The sequence below is a fragment of the Entelurus aequoreus genome, linkage group LG16 (genome assembly GCF_033978785.1).
Source record: "Entelurus aequoreus isolate RoL-2023_Sb linkage group LG16, RoL_Eaeq_v1.1, whole genome shotgun sequence".
NCBI classification, from domain to species: Eukaryota; Metazoa; Chordata; class Actinopteri; order Syngnathiformes; family Syngnathidae; genus Entelurus; species Entelurus aequoreus.
In genome coordinates, this window is record NC_084746.1 from 38,017,086 (window position 1) to 38,032,783 (window position 15,698).

Here is a 15,698-nt window from a genome sequence, read left to right on the forward strand (position 1 = left end):
TTGATGTACAGCTTAAGTTGTTCAACAGTCCGGGGGTCTCCGTTGTGGTATTTTAGGCTTCATAATGCACCACACATTTTCAATGGGAGACAGGTCTGGACTACAAGCAGGCCAGTCTAGTACCCGCACTCTTTTAGTATGAAGCCACGTTGATGTAACACGTGGCTTGGCATTGTCTTGCTGAAATAAGCAGGGGTGTCCTTGGTAACGTTGCTTGGATGGCAACATATGTTGCTCCAAAACCTGTATGTATCTTTCAGCATTAATGGTGCCTTCACGGATGTGTAAGTTACCCATGTCTTGGGCACTAATACACCCCCATACCATCACAGATGCTGGCTTTTCAACTTTGCGCCTATAGCAATCCGGATGGTTCTTTTCCTCTTTGGTCCGGAGGACACGACGTCCACAGTTTCCAAAAACAATTTGAAATGTGGACTCCTCAGACCACAGAACACTTTTCCACTTTGTATCAGTCCATCTTAGATGAGCTCAGGCCCAGCGAAGCCGACGGCGTTTCTGGGTGTTGTTGATAAACGGTTTTCGCCTTGCATAGGAGAGTTTTAACTTGCACTTACAGATGTAGCGACCAACTGTAGTTACTGACAGTGGGTTTCTGAAGTGTTCCTGAGCCCATGTGGTGATATCCTTTACACACTGATGTCGCTTGTTGATGCAGTACAGCCTGAGGGATCGCAGGTCACAGGCTTAGCTGCTTACGTGCAGTGATTTCTCCAGATTCTCTGAACCCTTTGATGATATTACGGACTGTAGATGGTGAAATCCCTAAATTCCTGGCAATAGCTGGTTGAGAAAGGTTTTTCTTAAACTGTTCAACAATTTGCTCACGCATTTGTTGACAAAATGGTGACCCTCGCCCCATCCTTGTTTGTGAATGACTGAGCATTTCATGGAATCTACTTTTATACCCAATCATGGCACCCACCTGTTCCCAATTTGCCTGTTCACCTGTGGGATGTTCCAAATAAGTGTTTGATGAGCATTCCTCAACTTTATCAGTATTTACTGCCACCTTTCCCAACTTCTTTGTCACGTGTTGCTGGCATCAAATTCTAAAGTTAATGATTATTTGCAAAAAAAAAAAAGTTTATCAGTTTGAACATCAAATATGTTGTCTTTGTAGCATATTCAACTGAATATGGGTTAAAAATGATTTGCAAATCATTGTATTCCGTTTATATTTACATCTAACACAATTTCCCAACTCATATGGAAACGGGGTTTGTATTTTATTTTATTTTATTTAAAAAAAATGACCTTATCTTCACCATACCTGGTTGTCCAAATTAGGCATACTAATGTGTTAATTCCATGACTGTATAAATCGATATCGGTTGATATCGGTATCGGTAATTAAGAGTTGGACAATATCGGAAAATCGCATATCGGCAAAAAAGCCATTATTGGACATCCCTATTTATTATGTGTAGTGCACTTTAAATAGTTTTGACCATATCTATGAATTGATATGACGGGAATTTTTAGATTGTTTGCTTGGTGCTGCGATAAACTGAACGCATCATAATTTTCCACCTCAGTAGAATGCATGTCTACCTCTGACACAGTCACTACAGAAAAAACATTATGTGAGTTGTGTATTATTCCAAGAGAATTGCTATGCGTACATGGATTATCCAGCCTGGCGCTGGCTAGTTATAGCTTAACTGACTCCTCATCCGGACTAGCAGACTCTGTAATTGCCTGTGACCGGGCTTGCTCTAGTGTAGTTAGTCAAGTGAGACTTAAACAGTAGTCTATGTTCCTAGACAGGATGATGGCGCCTTCCTGGTTAGGTTGAAGGCCGTCTCTCATCAGCAAGCTTGGTTTGCCCCAGAAAGAGGGCCAATTATCAATAAACGTTAGTCCCTGTTGTCTACAGAGGATAGACAGCCACTTGTTAAGCGAGACTAATCTGCTATATCTCTCATCATTGCCTCTCGCAGGCAGGGGGCCAGAGACAATTACTCGATGCCTGGACATCTTTCTAGCGAGATCAGAAGTCCTGGCTATGTTTCTCTTTGTAATCTCTGACTGTCTCATCCTAGTGTCATTGGAGCCAACGTGTACAACTATATTCGCATAACTAGTGGTGCGATTAGCCTGTCGTACGTGTTTACTAGGCCTGTTGCGAGTTAGCTCCCTAAGATTAGCTTCAATGTCAGGGGCTCTGGCCCCGGGAATACACTTAATTGTGGCTGGTTTGCTAAGCTTTATATTTCGGGTGATGGAGTCCCCTATGACTAAGGTGTGGTGCCCGGTAGACTGGGGTGTAGGACTAGCTAAAGGGCTAAATCTATTATGCGTCCTAACCGGTACACCGTAGCTTATAGGTCGCTTAGGACTGCTAAAAACAGGGCTAGTTAGCTTGCTACAGCTAACGCTAGCAGATGTGTCTGCAACGTCTAAAGTTACGAGATTACTCTGCTCTAACTGGCGGACACGGCCCTCTAGCAGAGCCAACCTATCCATGAGTAAGGTGCACGAAACGCAGGAAGCCATAGTCACGGTATTTTCTGTTACCGAGTGAAGTTCCTGCTGTCTTCAGAGAAGTGGTCACGGTGTGCGGGGGTAGATTCCTTCCGACTGGCGCCGCCTTTCTCCGTGCTAGTTTCGTTAGCTTAGCAGCTAGCTAGCTGAGGGAGGGGTGGTGAGACAGAGATTGGGTGATTTGCAAGTTAAATAGGACTACTAAATATGTTTGGGAAGTAGTAAAGAAAGTTGCAAAACAATTAAAAGCACACAGATAGAACGATACTTAGCTTTTTCGCAACAGCGAGCAGTTAGCGATCAGTCACTCACGGCGAACCGGAACCGGAAGTCAACATGTGAAATAACAAGTGTGTGTAAGAAATTGAAATGTGCCCCCTTTGGCCAAAATTAATACAAATATAAAATAAATATGTATATAGAAAAATACTGTAATAACTTGAAGTAAATAATGAAGATTAAAAACCAATTACAAACAACAAATTCAAAAAAATTATAAATGAACTAAAAGCAGTCTTTTTCTCACGATGTGTCGACTTTTTTCTTTAAAAAAAAGGGACCAATTTCTCATATTCTTTCTGTTTCTGTAATATTGCAATATTTTTTCGTAAAATTATTACTTTTTTATGTAAAAGTATTACTTTTCAATGCAAAATGGTGACATTTGTCCTAAGATTCCGACTTTCATCACAATATTGCCAATTTTTTTTGTTGTTCTTGTAAAATAGTGACATTTTTTGAGTAAATTACTCCATGAAATGCTCAGTCATTCACAAACAAGGATGGGGCGAGGGTCACCATTTTGTCAACAAATGCGTGAGCAAATTGTTGAACAGTTTAAGAAAAACCTTTCTCAACCAGCTATTGCCAGGAATATAGGGATTTCACCATCTACAGTCCGTAATATCATCAAAGGGTTCAGAGAATCTGGAGAAATCACTGCACGTAAGCAGCTAAGCCCGTGACCTGCGATCCCTCAGGCTGTACTGCATCAACAAGCGACATCAGTGTGTAAAGGATATCCAACTCATTTTTCACAACAGGCTTTTTTATATTTGCATAGTATGTATATATTATTAATGCAGTAAACACAAATCCGTCAGTCTACCCCAGGGCAGCTGTGGCTAGGAAAGTAACTTACCACCACTAGGTGTGAATGAATGATGGGTTTTTAACATGTAAAGCGACTTTGGGTACTTAGAAAAGTGCTGTATAAATCCCAGTTATTACTATTATTATTATTAAATCTTTATAGATCCAGAAAGGGTGGTCCTAAAGAGGTAGGCATTTTTCGGAGGTCTCAAGAAGGTAACAAATACAAGAATGTGTGTGTGCATGTGTGTGTGTGTGTGTGTGTGTGTGTGTGTGTGTGTGTGCGTGTGTGAGGGCTCTTTAACAGGGGGGCGATTATGACCCTTGGCAGGCCCGTATTGGAACCATGTGTCCAAGTGGAGGTCAGATTTAGTTATTGATCAACAGAGCAGAACAAGAGAGATTCAGCCAACCATGCTGGGTTCAAGAGGAGGTCCCCAGAGATCCTCACCTGGTTTTTGGAGGATTTATTGTTCAACCTCAGACCTCACCTTCCATTCTCACCTGCTCTTAAACATTCTCCATTCCACTTCCCACCCAAGTATGATTTCACCCAAGTATGATTTTGTTTATTGACTATGTCATGGTCAGTTCTACATCATACATGTAGTACATCATATACACACTTATGTCATGGTCAGTTCTATATCATACATGTAGTACATCATATACACACGTATGTCATGGTCAGTTCTATATTATATATGTAGTACATCATATACATACTTATGTCATGGTGAGTTCTATATCATACATGTAGTACATCATATACACACTTATGTCATGGTGAGTTCTATATCATACATGTAGTACATCATATACACACTTATGTCATGGTCAGTTCTATATCATACATGTAGTACATCATATACATACTTATGTCATGGTCAGTTCCATATTATACATGTAGTACATCATATGCATACTTATGTCATGGTGAGTTCCATATCATATATGTAGTACATCATATACATACGTATGTCATAGTCAGTTCCATATCATACATGTAGTACATCGTATACATACTTATGTCATGGTCAGTTCTATATCATACATGTAGTACATCATATACATACTTATGTCATGGTCAGTTCTATATCATACATGCAGTACATCATATACATACTTATGTCATGGTCAGTTCTATATCATACATATAGTACATCATATACATACTTATGTCATAGTCAGTCCTATATCATACATGTAGTACATCATATACATACTTATGTCATGGTCAGTTCCATATCATACATGTAGTACATCATAGACATACTAATGTCATAGTCAGTTCTATATTATACATGTAGTACATCATATACATACTTATGTCATAGTCAGTTCTATATTATACATGTAGTACATCATATACATACTTATGTCATAGTCAGTCCTATATCATACACGTAGTACATCATATACATACATATGTCATAGTCAGTTCTATATTATACATGTAGTACATAATATACATACTTATGTCATAGTCAGTCCTATATCATACATGTAGTACATCATATACATAATATGTCATACTCAGTTCTATATTATACATGCAGTACATCATACTTATGTCATAGTCAGTTCTATATTATACATGTAGTACATCATATACATACTTATGTCATGGTCAGTCCTATATCATACATGTAGTACATCATATACATACGTATGTCATAGTCAGTTCTATATTATACATGTAATACATAATATGCATACTTATGTCATAGTCAGTCCTATATCATACATGTAGTACATCATATACATAATATGTCATGGTCAGTTCCATATCATACATGTAGTACATCATATACATACTTATGTCATAGTTAGTCCTATATCATACATGTAGTACATCATATGCATACTTGCATTGGTCAGTTCTATATCATACATGTAGTACATCATATACATACTTATGTCATGGTCAGTTCTGTATCATACATGTAGTACATCATATACATACTTATGTCATGGTCAGTTCTATATTATACATGTAGTACATCATATACATACTTATGTCATAGTCAGTTCTATATTATACATGTAGTACATAATATACATACTGATGTCATAGTCAGTCCTATGTCATACATGTAGTACATCATATACATACTTATGTCATAGTCAGTTCTATATTATACATGTAGTACATAATATACATACTTATGTCATAGTCAGTCCTATATCATACATGTAGTACATCATATACATAATATGTCATAGTCAGTTCTATATTATACATGTAGTACATCATATACATACTTATGTCATAGTCAGTTCTATATTATACATGTAGTACATCATATACATACTTATGTCATAGTCAGTCCCATATCATACATGTAGTACATCATATACATACTTATGTCATAGTCAGTTCTATATTATACATGTAGTACATAATATACATACTTATGTCATAGTCAGTCCTATATCATACATGTAGTACATCATATACATAATATGTCATGGTCTGTTCCATATCATACATGTAGTACATCATATACATACTTATGTCATAGTTAGTCCTATATCATACATGTAGTACATCATATGCATACTTGCATTGGTCAGTTCTATATCATACATGTAGTACATCATATGCATACTTGCATTGGTCAGTTCTATATAATACATGTAGTACATCATATGCATACTTGCATTGGTCAGTTCTATATCATACATGTAGTACATCATATACATACTTATGTCATGGTCAGTTCTGTATCATACATGTAGTACATCATATACATACTTATGTCATGGTCAGTTCTATATTATACATGTAGTACATCATATACATACTTATGTCATAGTCAGTTCTATATTATACATGTAGTACATCATATACATACTTATGTCATAGTCAGTCCTATATCATACATGTAGTACATCATATACATACATATGTCATAGTCAGTTCTATATTATACATGTAGTACATAATATACATACTTATGTCATAGTCAGTCCTATATCATACATGTAGTACATCATATACATAATATGTCATACTCAGTTCTATATTATACATGCAGTACATCATACTTATGTCATAGTCAGTTCTATATTATACATGTAGTACATCATATACATAATATGTCATGGTCTGTTCCATATCATACATGTAGTACATCATATACATACTTATGTCATAGTTAGTCCTATATTATACATGTAATACATAATATGCATACTTATGTCATAGTCAGTCCTATATCATACATGTAGTACATCATATACATAATATGTCATGGTCAGTTCCATATCATACATGTAGTACATCATATACATACTTATGTCATAGTTAGTCCTATATCATACATGTAGTACATCATATGCATACTTGCATTGGTCAGTTCTATATCATACATGTAGTACATCATATACATACTTATGTCATGGTCAGTTCTGTATCATACATGTAGTACATCATATACATACTTATGTCATGGTCAGTTCTATATTATACATGTAGTACATCATATACTTACTTATGTCATAGTCAGTTCTATATTATACATGTAGTACATAATATACATACTTATGTCATAGTCAGTCCTATGTCATACATGTAGTACATCATATACATACTTATGTCATAGTCAGTTCTATATTATACATGTAGTACATAATATACATACTTATGTCATAGTCAGTCCTATATCATACATGTAGTACATCATATACATAATATGTCATAGTCAGTTCTATATTATACATGTAGTACATCATATACATACTTATGTCATAGTCAGTTCTATATTATACATGTAGTACATCATATACATACTTATGTCATAGTCAGTCCCATATCATACATGTAGTACATCATATACATACTTATGTCATAGTCAGTTCTATATTATACATGTAGTACATCATATACATACTTATGTCATGGTCAGTTCTATATCATACATGTAGTACATCATATACATACTTATGTCATGGTCAGTTCTATATTATACATGTAGTACATCATATACATACTTATGTCATGGTCAGTTCTATATTGTACATGTAGTACATAATATACATACTTATGTCATAGTCAGTCCTATATCATACATGTAGTACATCATATACATACATATTTTCAGAGAACAGTCCTGTGCTCATTGGCAATATTTTTATTTCACAAAAAAATAAGATTGAATCAAGAAAATAAAATTAAAATAAACATACATCAAAAGGGTAATGGGAAGAAGTATACATTTTTTGAAGCCACCCTTTTCTACATAGTTAACTTGAACTAATATCCAGGTCATGTCCACACCAACACAGTCATATCCTACTGCCCTGCTGCCTTTAAACACACTATAAGAGGACTTACTGTATGTTTGAACATAAACATGCTGCTATTTTCACTTTGCATTCATTTAAAAAGACATCAAAAAGGGCTTTGCGACACTACCGCCGGCGCTAATGACAGTCAGCTGTTTTAGATACGATCGCTGTGGAACTTCCACCTGATGGGACAACTTTGACAAGGAAGACTTTTTGCTCTGTCATAAGAAAGGTGCAACATTATCTTATATTTTTAGTAGAGATGTACGATAATGGCTTTTTTGACGATATCCGATATTCCGATATTGTCCAACTCTTAATTACCGATTCCGATATTAACCGATACCGATATATACAGTCGTGGAATTAACACATTATTATGCCCAATTTTGTTGTGATGCCCCGCTGGATGCATTAAACAATGTAACTTTACCATGAATTGATTAACGTGGACCCCGACTTGAGGTGGGCGGGGTTTGGTGGTAGCGGGGGGTGTATATTGTAGCGTCCCGGGAAGGGTTAGTGCTGCAATAGGTTCTGGGTATTTGTTCTGCTGTGTTTATGTTGTGTTACGGTGCGGATGTTCTCCCGAAATATGTTTGTCATTCTTGTTTGGTGTGGGTTCACAGTGTGGCGTATATTTGTAACAGTGTTAAAGTTGTTTATACGGCCACCCTCAGTGTGACCTGTATGGCTGTTGACCAAGTATGCATTGCATCGACTTATGTGTGTCTTAAAGCAGCATACATTATGTGACTGGGCCGGCACGCTGTTTGTATGGAGGAAAAGCGGACGCGACGACAGGTTGTAGAGGACACTAAAGGCAGTGCTTTTTAGGCACGCCCCCAATTTTGTTGTCCGGGTGGAAATCGGGAGAATGGTTGCCCTGCGAGATTTTCGGGAGGGGCACTGACATTCGAGAGTCTCCCGGGAAAATCGGGAAGTTGAAATCAATACCGATAATTTACGATATTACATTTTAAAGCATTTATCGGCATCTCTAGTTTTTAGTCCTTGTTTAACGACAAATGACGAAGTCAACTTATGTGTGTTGCTTCCATTTTCGTAAATGGAACCGTGCACGCGCGTAAAAAGCGACCAAGCAACTAAAAAAACGTGACGTAGCGTCAAGTGTGTACTGACGTTACAGACAATATACACTTTATTACACATGTACTATACCACTATAGCCATCATTAAATACTTTATCATTCCACAAGAGTTTTGCAGCGGCACACGCACGTCCGTGCACTTTAGGCACGTATCCTTGGCTCGTTAGTGCGTGCCAATTTTATAAATAATGTAGACTTCACTGCACATGTAATACATCACCATGTTGCTGAACACGTTATAATTCTATGAGTGTCTGGTCCTGTTTCCACAGCGTCAAGGCCATTCGAGGGAGTCAAATCGTAGATTAGGATGTTTGTTTTCCGCGAGCAAACAAAACAATGACTTGTCTGTTCTATTCGTCCACGCTGGGTGCTCTCAAATTCAATTCAATTTTCCTTTTCAGCAAGCTTCTCCATGATGTGATCCATCTTGCGATTCAGTTCAGAAATTCGCTCTTTAATAATGTTCCCAGGGCTCTGGTTTTAAAGATAATGTACATGTCACTGTACGTCTAAACCAGGGGTGACCATTACGTCGATGGCGAGCTAGCGGTCGATGGCGGAGGGTGTGTCAGTCTATCGCCAGTCAGGCATTAAAAAAAAATAGACCTAAAAATGATCGATCATCAATGTTCACCAAGACGTCACTTTTGTCACTTGATTGACATTCACGGCACCCGAGGATCTTGTGAGATGACGCTGGCTGCTGCCAGATCATTATTACGAAAAAATGACCGACAGGAAGGCGAGGAACACTTTTTATTTCAACAGACTCTCGCGCCGTACCTTTTACTTTAACCTTCATTTCTCTCTTTCCGTGTCATCTTCAGGTGCCTTTCATCATTTAAACCCTCCACTTGGTACCCGGCTGTCTGCAACCAAGCCCAGGCCGACCAGAGGCCAACCAGAGGTGTGTTCCTCCCCAAATAACCCCCCACCTCCATGGAGGTACACTGATGGTGCACTGGAATAATTAGGTGCAGCCTCTCCAGTTACCTCGTCATGCTCCTCAGACCCAAGCCCGCATGTTCATGCTTGAAGAGGAAAAAAGGGGCAAGTTGGAGGGACCGACTTAATACTTTCAAGATTTGATTTTTGCAACATGAGGCGGACGTTTTTTTCTCTCCCCATGCATTCATCACAACATGTGACCTTCCGCATTGGTCAATACCCTACATTCAAATAATGTACACCTTCTTTTAACACAGTTACCTACAACCTGCAAGGGAAGTTCCTTTTTTTTTCGAAATAATTGACGTCATTTTTGCTATAAGTTGACAGAGGAAGAAAGGATTTTTCCAGATGTTCTTCAGAGCTGACAAGACGTCGAGTACATCTACCCAGAGTGCACCACTGTGACCCAAAGAAAGTGCAATACCTTCATACCTCATGAACGAGCGCACGCCACATGTCCTCCAAGTACTCCGCTTTTTCATTTTAAACGACCCAATTTTGGGTCGAGTGCATCGCCCGCTGTAAACTTGAGAAGCCAAACGACAAGAAAGAGGAAGAAAAAAAACAGGTGGATACATTTTCTATTTTTTAAATAATTTTGCATGTGTTAAATTAGTTTTCTTCAGGAACTTGCGGATATTTTCTATTTATTTAGTGTCTTCTGTAATTACATTATCGTAAGTGCTTAAATAAGTCTTAATGTTCATGTTTTTTGTTACGACTTTCATTTGGCATACAATGTTTTGTGTACAATACAGCACTATTTACTATTTATAATAAAGGAGGTCAAAGTAAGTTGTGATTTTTAATAGGTGACTCTGAAACAGCTGTGCAAATACTATGACTCGGGGGCCACATTGAGAGAAAAAAAGTGTCTGGGGGTCAATGTGTATGTGTGTATAAATGATATGTACACGTTTAGCTGTAAAAATCTGCTGTACAGTATGTGTGTTGGGGTCCCTTTTTTTCAGGAACACTAATACCAAAAGTCACAATGTTCTAAAAAAGTTATGACGGACCACCTCAAAAAAACGGAATGGAATTTTAATTTTTTTTACTGAATGGGACACCCAATATGTACATTCAAATAAAGAAAGTGGGATTTACAATATTAACTATGAACAATAAAACACTGAATATTAACAACTAGGGGTGTGGGAAAAAAATCGATTTGGATTCGAATCGCGATTCTCACGTTGTGTTATTCAGAATCGATTCTCATTTTTTAAAAATAGATTTTTTTGTAATTGAAAAAAAAAATTAAAAAAAATAAAAATTTAATTTAATTTTTATTTTATTTTTTTTATTAAGCAATCCAACAAAACAATACACAGCAATACCATAACAATGCAATCCAATTCCAAAACCAAACCCGACCCAGCAACACTCAGAACTGCAATAAACAGAGCAATTGAGAGGAGACACAAACACGACACAGAACAAACCAAAAGTAGTAAAACAAAAATGAATATTATCAACAACAGTATCAATATTATTTACAATTTCAACATAGCAGTGATTAAAAATCCCTCATTGACATTATCATTAGACATTTAAAAAAAAATAATAAAAAAGAACAATAGTGTCACAGTGGCTTACACTTGCATCGCATCTCATAAGCTTGACAACACACTGTGTCCAATATTTTCGCAAAGATAAAATAAGTCATATTTTTGGTTCATTTATCAGTTAAAACAAATTTACATTATTGCAATCAGTTGATAAAACATTGTCCTTTACAATTATAAAAGCTTTTTACAAAAATCTACTACTCTGCTTGCATGTCAGCAGACTGGGGTAGATCCTGCTGAAATCCTATGTATTGAATGAATAGAGAATCCTTTTGAATCGGGAAAAAAAATTATTTTTGAATCGTGTTGAATTGAAAAAAAATCGATTTTGAATCAAATCGTGACCCCAAGAATCGATATTGAATCGAATTGTGGGACACCCAAAGATTCACAGCCCTATTAACAACATATGAACATCGCTCCTTCATAGACATATTTTACAATCAAGCAAAACACAACAAAAATGTAAAGGAGGTCAAAGTAAGTTGTGATTTTTAATAGGTGACTCTAAAACAGCTGTGCAAATAATTTGACTTGGGGGTCTCCATGAGAGAAAAATAGTGTCTGGGGGGCCAATGTGTATGTGTGTATAAATGATATATACACATTTAGCTGTAACAATCTGCTGTACAGTATGTGTGTTTTGGTGCCTTTTTTTCAGGATCACTAATACCAAAAGTCACAATGTCCGATGGAATCCTAAAACAGTTATGACAGACCACCTAAAAAAAAACGGAATGGAGTTTTACAGTTTTTTATTGAATGGGACACCCAAAATGTACATTAAAATAAAGAAAGTGAGATTTACAATATTAACTATGAACAATAAAAGACTGAATATTAACAACATATGAACATCGCTCCTCCGTAGACATCTTTTACAATCAAGCAAAACACAACAAAAATGTAAAGGAGGTCAAAGTAAGTTGTGATTTTTAATAGGTGACTCTAAAACAGCTGTGCAAATAGTTTGACTCGGGGGCCACATTGAGAGAAAAAAAGTGTCTGGGGGGCCAATGTGTATGTGTGTATAAATGATATGTACACGTTTAGCTGTAAAAATCTGCTGTACAGTATGTGTGTTTGGGTCCCTTTTTTTCAGGAACACTAATACCAAAAATCACAATGTTCTAAAAAAGTTATGACAGACCACCTCAAAAAAACGGAATGGAATTTTACAGTTTTGTATTGAATGGGACACCCAATATGTACATTAAAATAAAGAAAGTGGGATTTACAATATTAACTACGAACAATAAAACACTAAATATTAACAACATATGAACATGGCTCCTCCATAGACATCTTTTACAATCACGCAAAACACAACAAAAATGTAAAGGAGGTCAAAGTAAGTTGTGATTTTTAATAGGTGACTCTAAAACAGCTGTGCAAATAGTTTGACTTGGGGGCCACATTGAGAGAAAACAAGTGTCTGGGGGGCCAATGTGTATGTGTATAAATGATATGTACACGTTTAGCTGTAAAAATCTGCTGTAAAGTATGTGTGTTTGGGTGCCTTTTTTTCAGGAACACTAATACCAAAAGTCACAATGTTCTAAAAAAGTTATGACAGACCACCTCAAAAAAACGGAATGGGATATTACAGTTTTTTATTGAATGGGACACCCAAAATGTACATTAAAATAAAAAAAGTGAGATTTACAATATTAGCTATGAACAATAAAACACTGAATATTAACAACATATGAACATGGCTCCTCCATAGACATATTTTACAATCAAGCAAAATACAACAAAAATGTAACAAACAGCAAAATATGAATGCAAAGTGTAATAAACATATACAATATGATATATTATCACTTTTATGCAGAAACTTGTTGTAAAAATGTGTTTCTGCATCTGTTCCTGACACATGCGTTTGTGGCTGGCTGCTCTGAAAACAGACCCCGCCCACTCTGCTTTGTTCCTGGTCTGAGCTGCTGTGACGTAGATTCCTGTAATAACTCATATAACACTTAAAAGTGCAGATTTCAACCAATAAAATACTTTGTATAGTTCAAGACTTACGGTCATTTAAAAACAGCACTGCATGTCATAATGGCGGCGACAGTTTTGATGTTAAAGGTCTAAAAAAAATTAAGTAGAATGTCCGGCGGGCCGGATTGAAAATCTTAATGGGCCGCATGTGGCCCACGGGCTGTATTTTGCCGAGGCCTGTTCTAAAACAAAACAAAGTTGTGATATAAAACGGTTGATCTTTTTATCATTGTAATGTATTTGTGGGCTAAAAGGTCAAAACATTCACCTAATTCTTTTCGCACAACTGCTGCACACTCCTGCAAGCTCTCCATCATAAACAAATATCCCGTTTCATAACCGCTCCTTTTGGACAAATTCCTGCTCTCTAGGGGCGCCGTCACACCCCTTAATGACTAAAGCAGAGCCGTTGTAAATTACCCGGTGGCCCACAGACACTGGACATCAGTCACTAGACTGACACGACTGTGCAGGGTTCAGAGGCCTTCCCACTGCACACACCCCCCCCCTCCAAAAGAAAACGCCACTGGTCAGCGCCACAAAAGGCTCCAAAAACCACTGGTGAGTTTGTAACGCTGCCACTATTGGGGGATCAGGTGTGCAGCTGCTGGTGTCATTCATGTGTCACATGTAAACACTCTTCCGTCTAGGACTTTTAGATTTCCTTAACCCCTAAAATGTTGTTATATCCCTTCTCCTTTGTCTCCCAAACGCTGCTGTAAAAATATCATATACACTACAGCCACATTGTTTTAAACATGACGTCAATCCTTCTACAGAACCAGTAAAGTTGTTGTGTAAATGGTAAATAAAAACAGAATACAATGATTTGCAAATCCTTTTCAACCTATATTCAGTTGAATAGACTGCAAAGACAAAATACTTAACGTTCGAACTGGAAAACTTTGTTATTTTTTGCAAATATTAGCTCATTTGGAATGTGATGCCTGCGACATGTTTCAAAAAAGCTGGCACAAGTGGCAAACAAGACTGAGAAAGAATGCTCATCAAACACTTATTTGGAACATCCCACAGGTGAACAGGCAAATTGGGAACAGGTGGGTGCCATGATTGGGTATAAAAGTAGCTTCCATGAAATGCTCAGTCATTCACAAACAAGGATGGGGCGAGGGTCACCACTTTGTCAACAAATGCGTGAGCAAATTGTCCAACAGTTTAAGAACAACATTTCTCAACCAGCTATTGCAAGGAATTTAGGGATTTCACCATCTACGGTCCGTAATATCATCAAAAGGTTCAGAGAATCTGGAGAAATCGCTTCACGTAAGCGGTAATGCTCGTGACCTTCGATCTCTCAGGCGGTACTGCATCAAAAAGCGACCTCAGTGTGTAAAGGATATCACCACATGGGCTCAGGAACACTTCAGAAAACCACTGTCAGTAACTACAGTTGGTCGCTACATCTGTAAGTGCAAGTTAAAACTCTACTATGCAAAGCCAAAGCCATTTATCAACAACACCCAGAAACGCTTCGCTGGGCCCGAGCTCATCTAAGATGGACTAATGCAAAGTATAAAAGTGTTCTGTGGTCTGACGAGTCCACATTTCAAATAGTTTTTGCAAACTGTGGACGTCGTGTCCTCCGGACCAAAGAGGAAAAGAACCATCCGGATTGTTCCAGGCGCAAAGTTGAAAAGCCAGCATCTGTGATGGTATGGGGGTGTATTAGTGCCCAATACATGGGTAACTTACACATCTGTGAAGGCACTATTAATGCTGAAAGGTGCATACAGGTTTTGGGGCAACATGAGTTGCCATCCAAGCAACGTTATCATGGACGCCCCTGCTTATTTCAGCAAGACAATGCCAAGCCACGTGTTACAACAGCGTAGCTTCATAGTAAAAGAGTGCGGGTACTAGACTGGCCTGCCTGTAGTCCAGACCTGTCTCCCATTGAAAATGTGTGGTGCATTATGAAGACTAAAATACCACAACGGAGACCCCCGGACTGTTGAACGACTTAAGCTGTACATCAAGCAAGAATGGGAAATAATTCCTCTTCAAAAATGTGTCTCCTCAGTTCCCAAACGTTTACTGAGTGTTGTTAAAAGGAAAGGCCATGTAACACAGTGGTAAAAATGCCCCTGTGACAACTTTTTTGCAATGTGTTGCTGCCATTAAATTCTAAGTTATGATTATTTGC

At 37.5% G+C, this 15,698-nt stretch overlaps 1 protein-coding gene across 1 annotated transcript in view; it reads left to right on the forward strand.

Moving 5' to 3' along the window:
* The window catches only part of pax3a (paired box 3a), a 61,274-nt gene extending 50,526 nt beyond the window's left edge, over positions 1 to 10,748 (forward strand). Inside the window, exon 9 of the mRNA XM_062023552.1 lies at positions 9,836 to 10,748. Coding sequence (XP_061879536.1) covers positions 9,836 to 9,853 — 18 coding nt within the window. The 3' untranslated portion in view covers positions 9,854 to 10,748. The remainder of the gene's footprint in view (positions 1 to 9,835) is intronic.
* Positions 10,749 to 15,698: the final 4,950 nt, after the last annotated feature.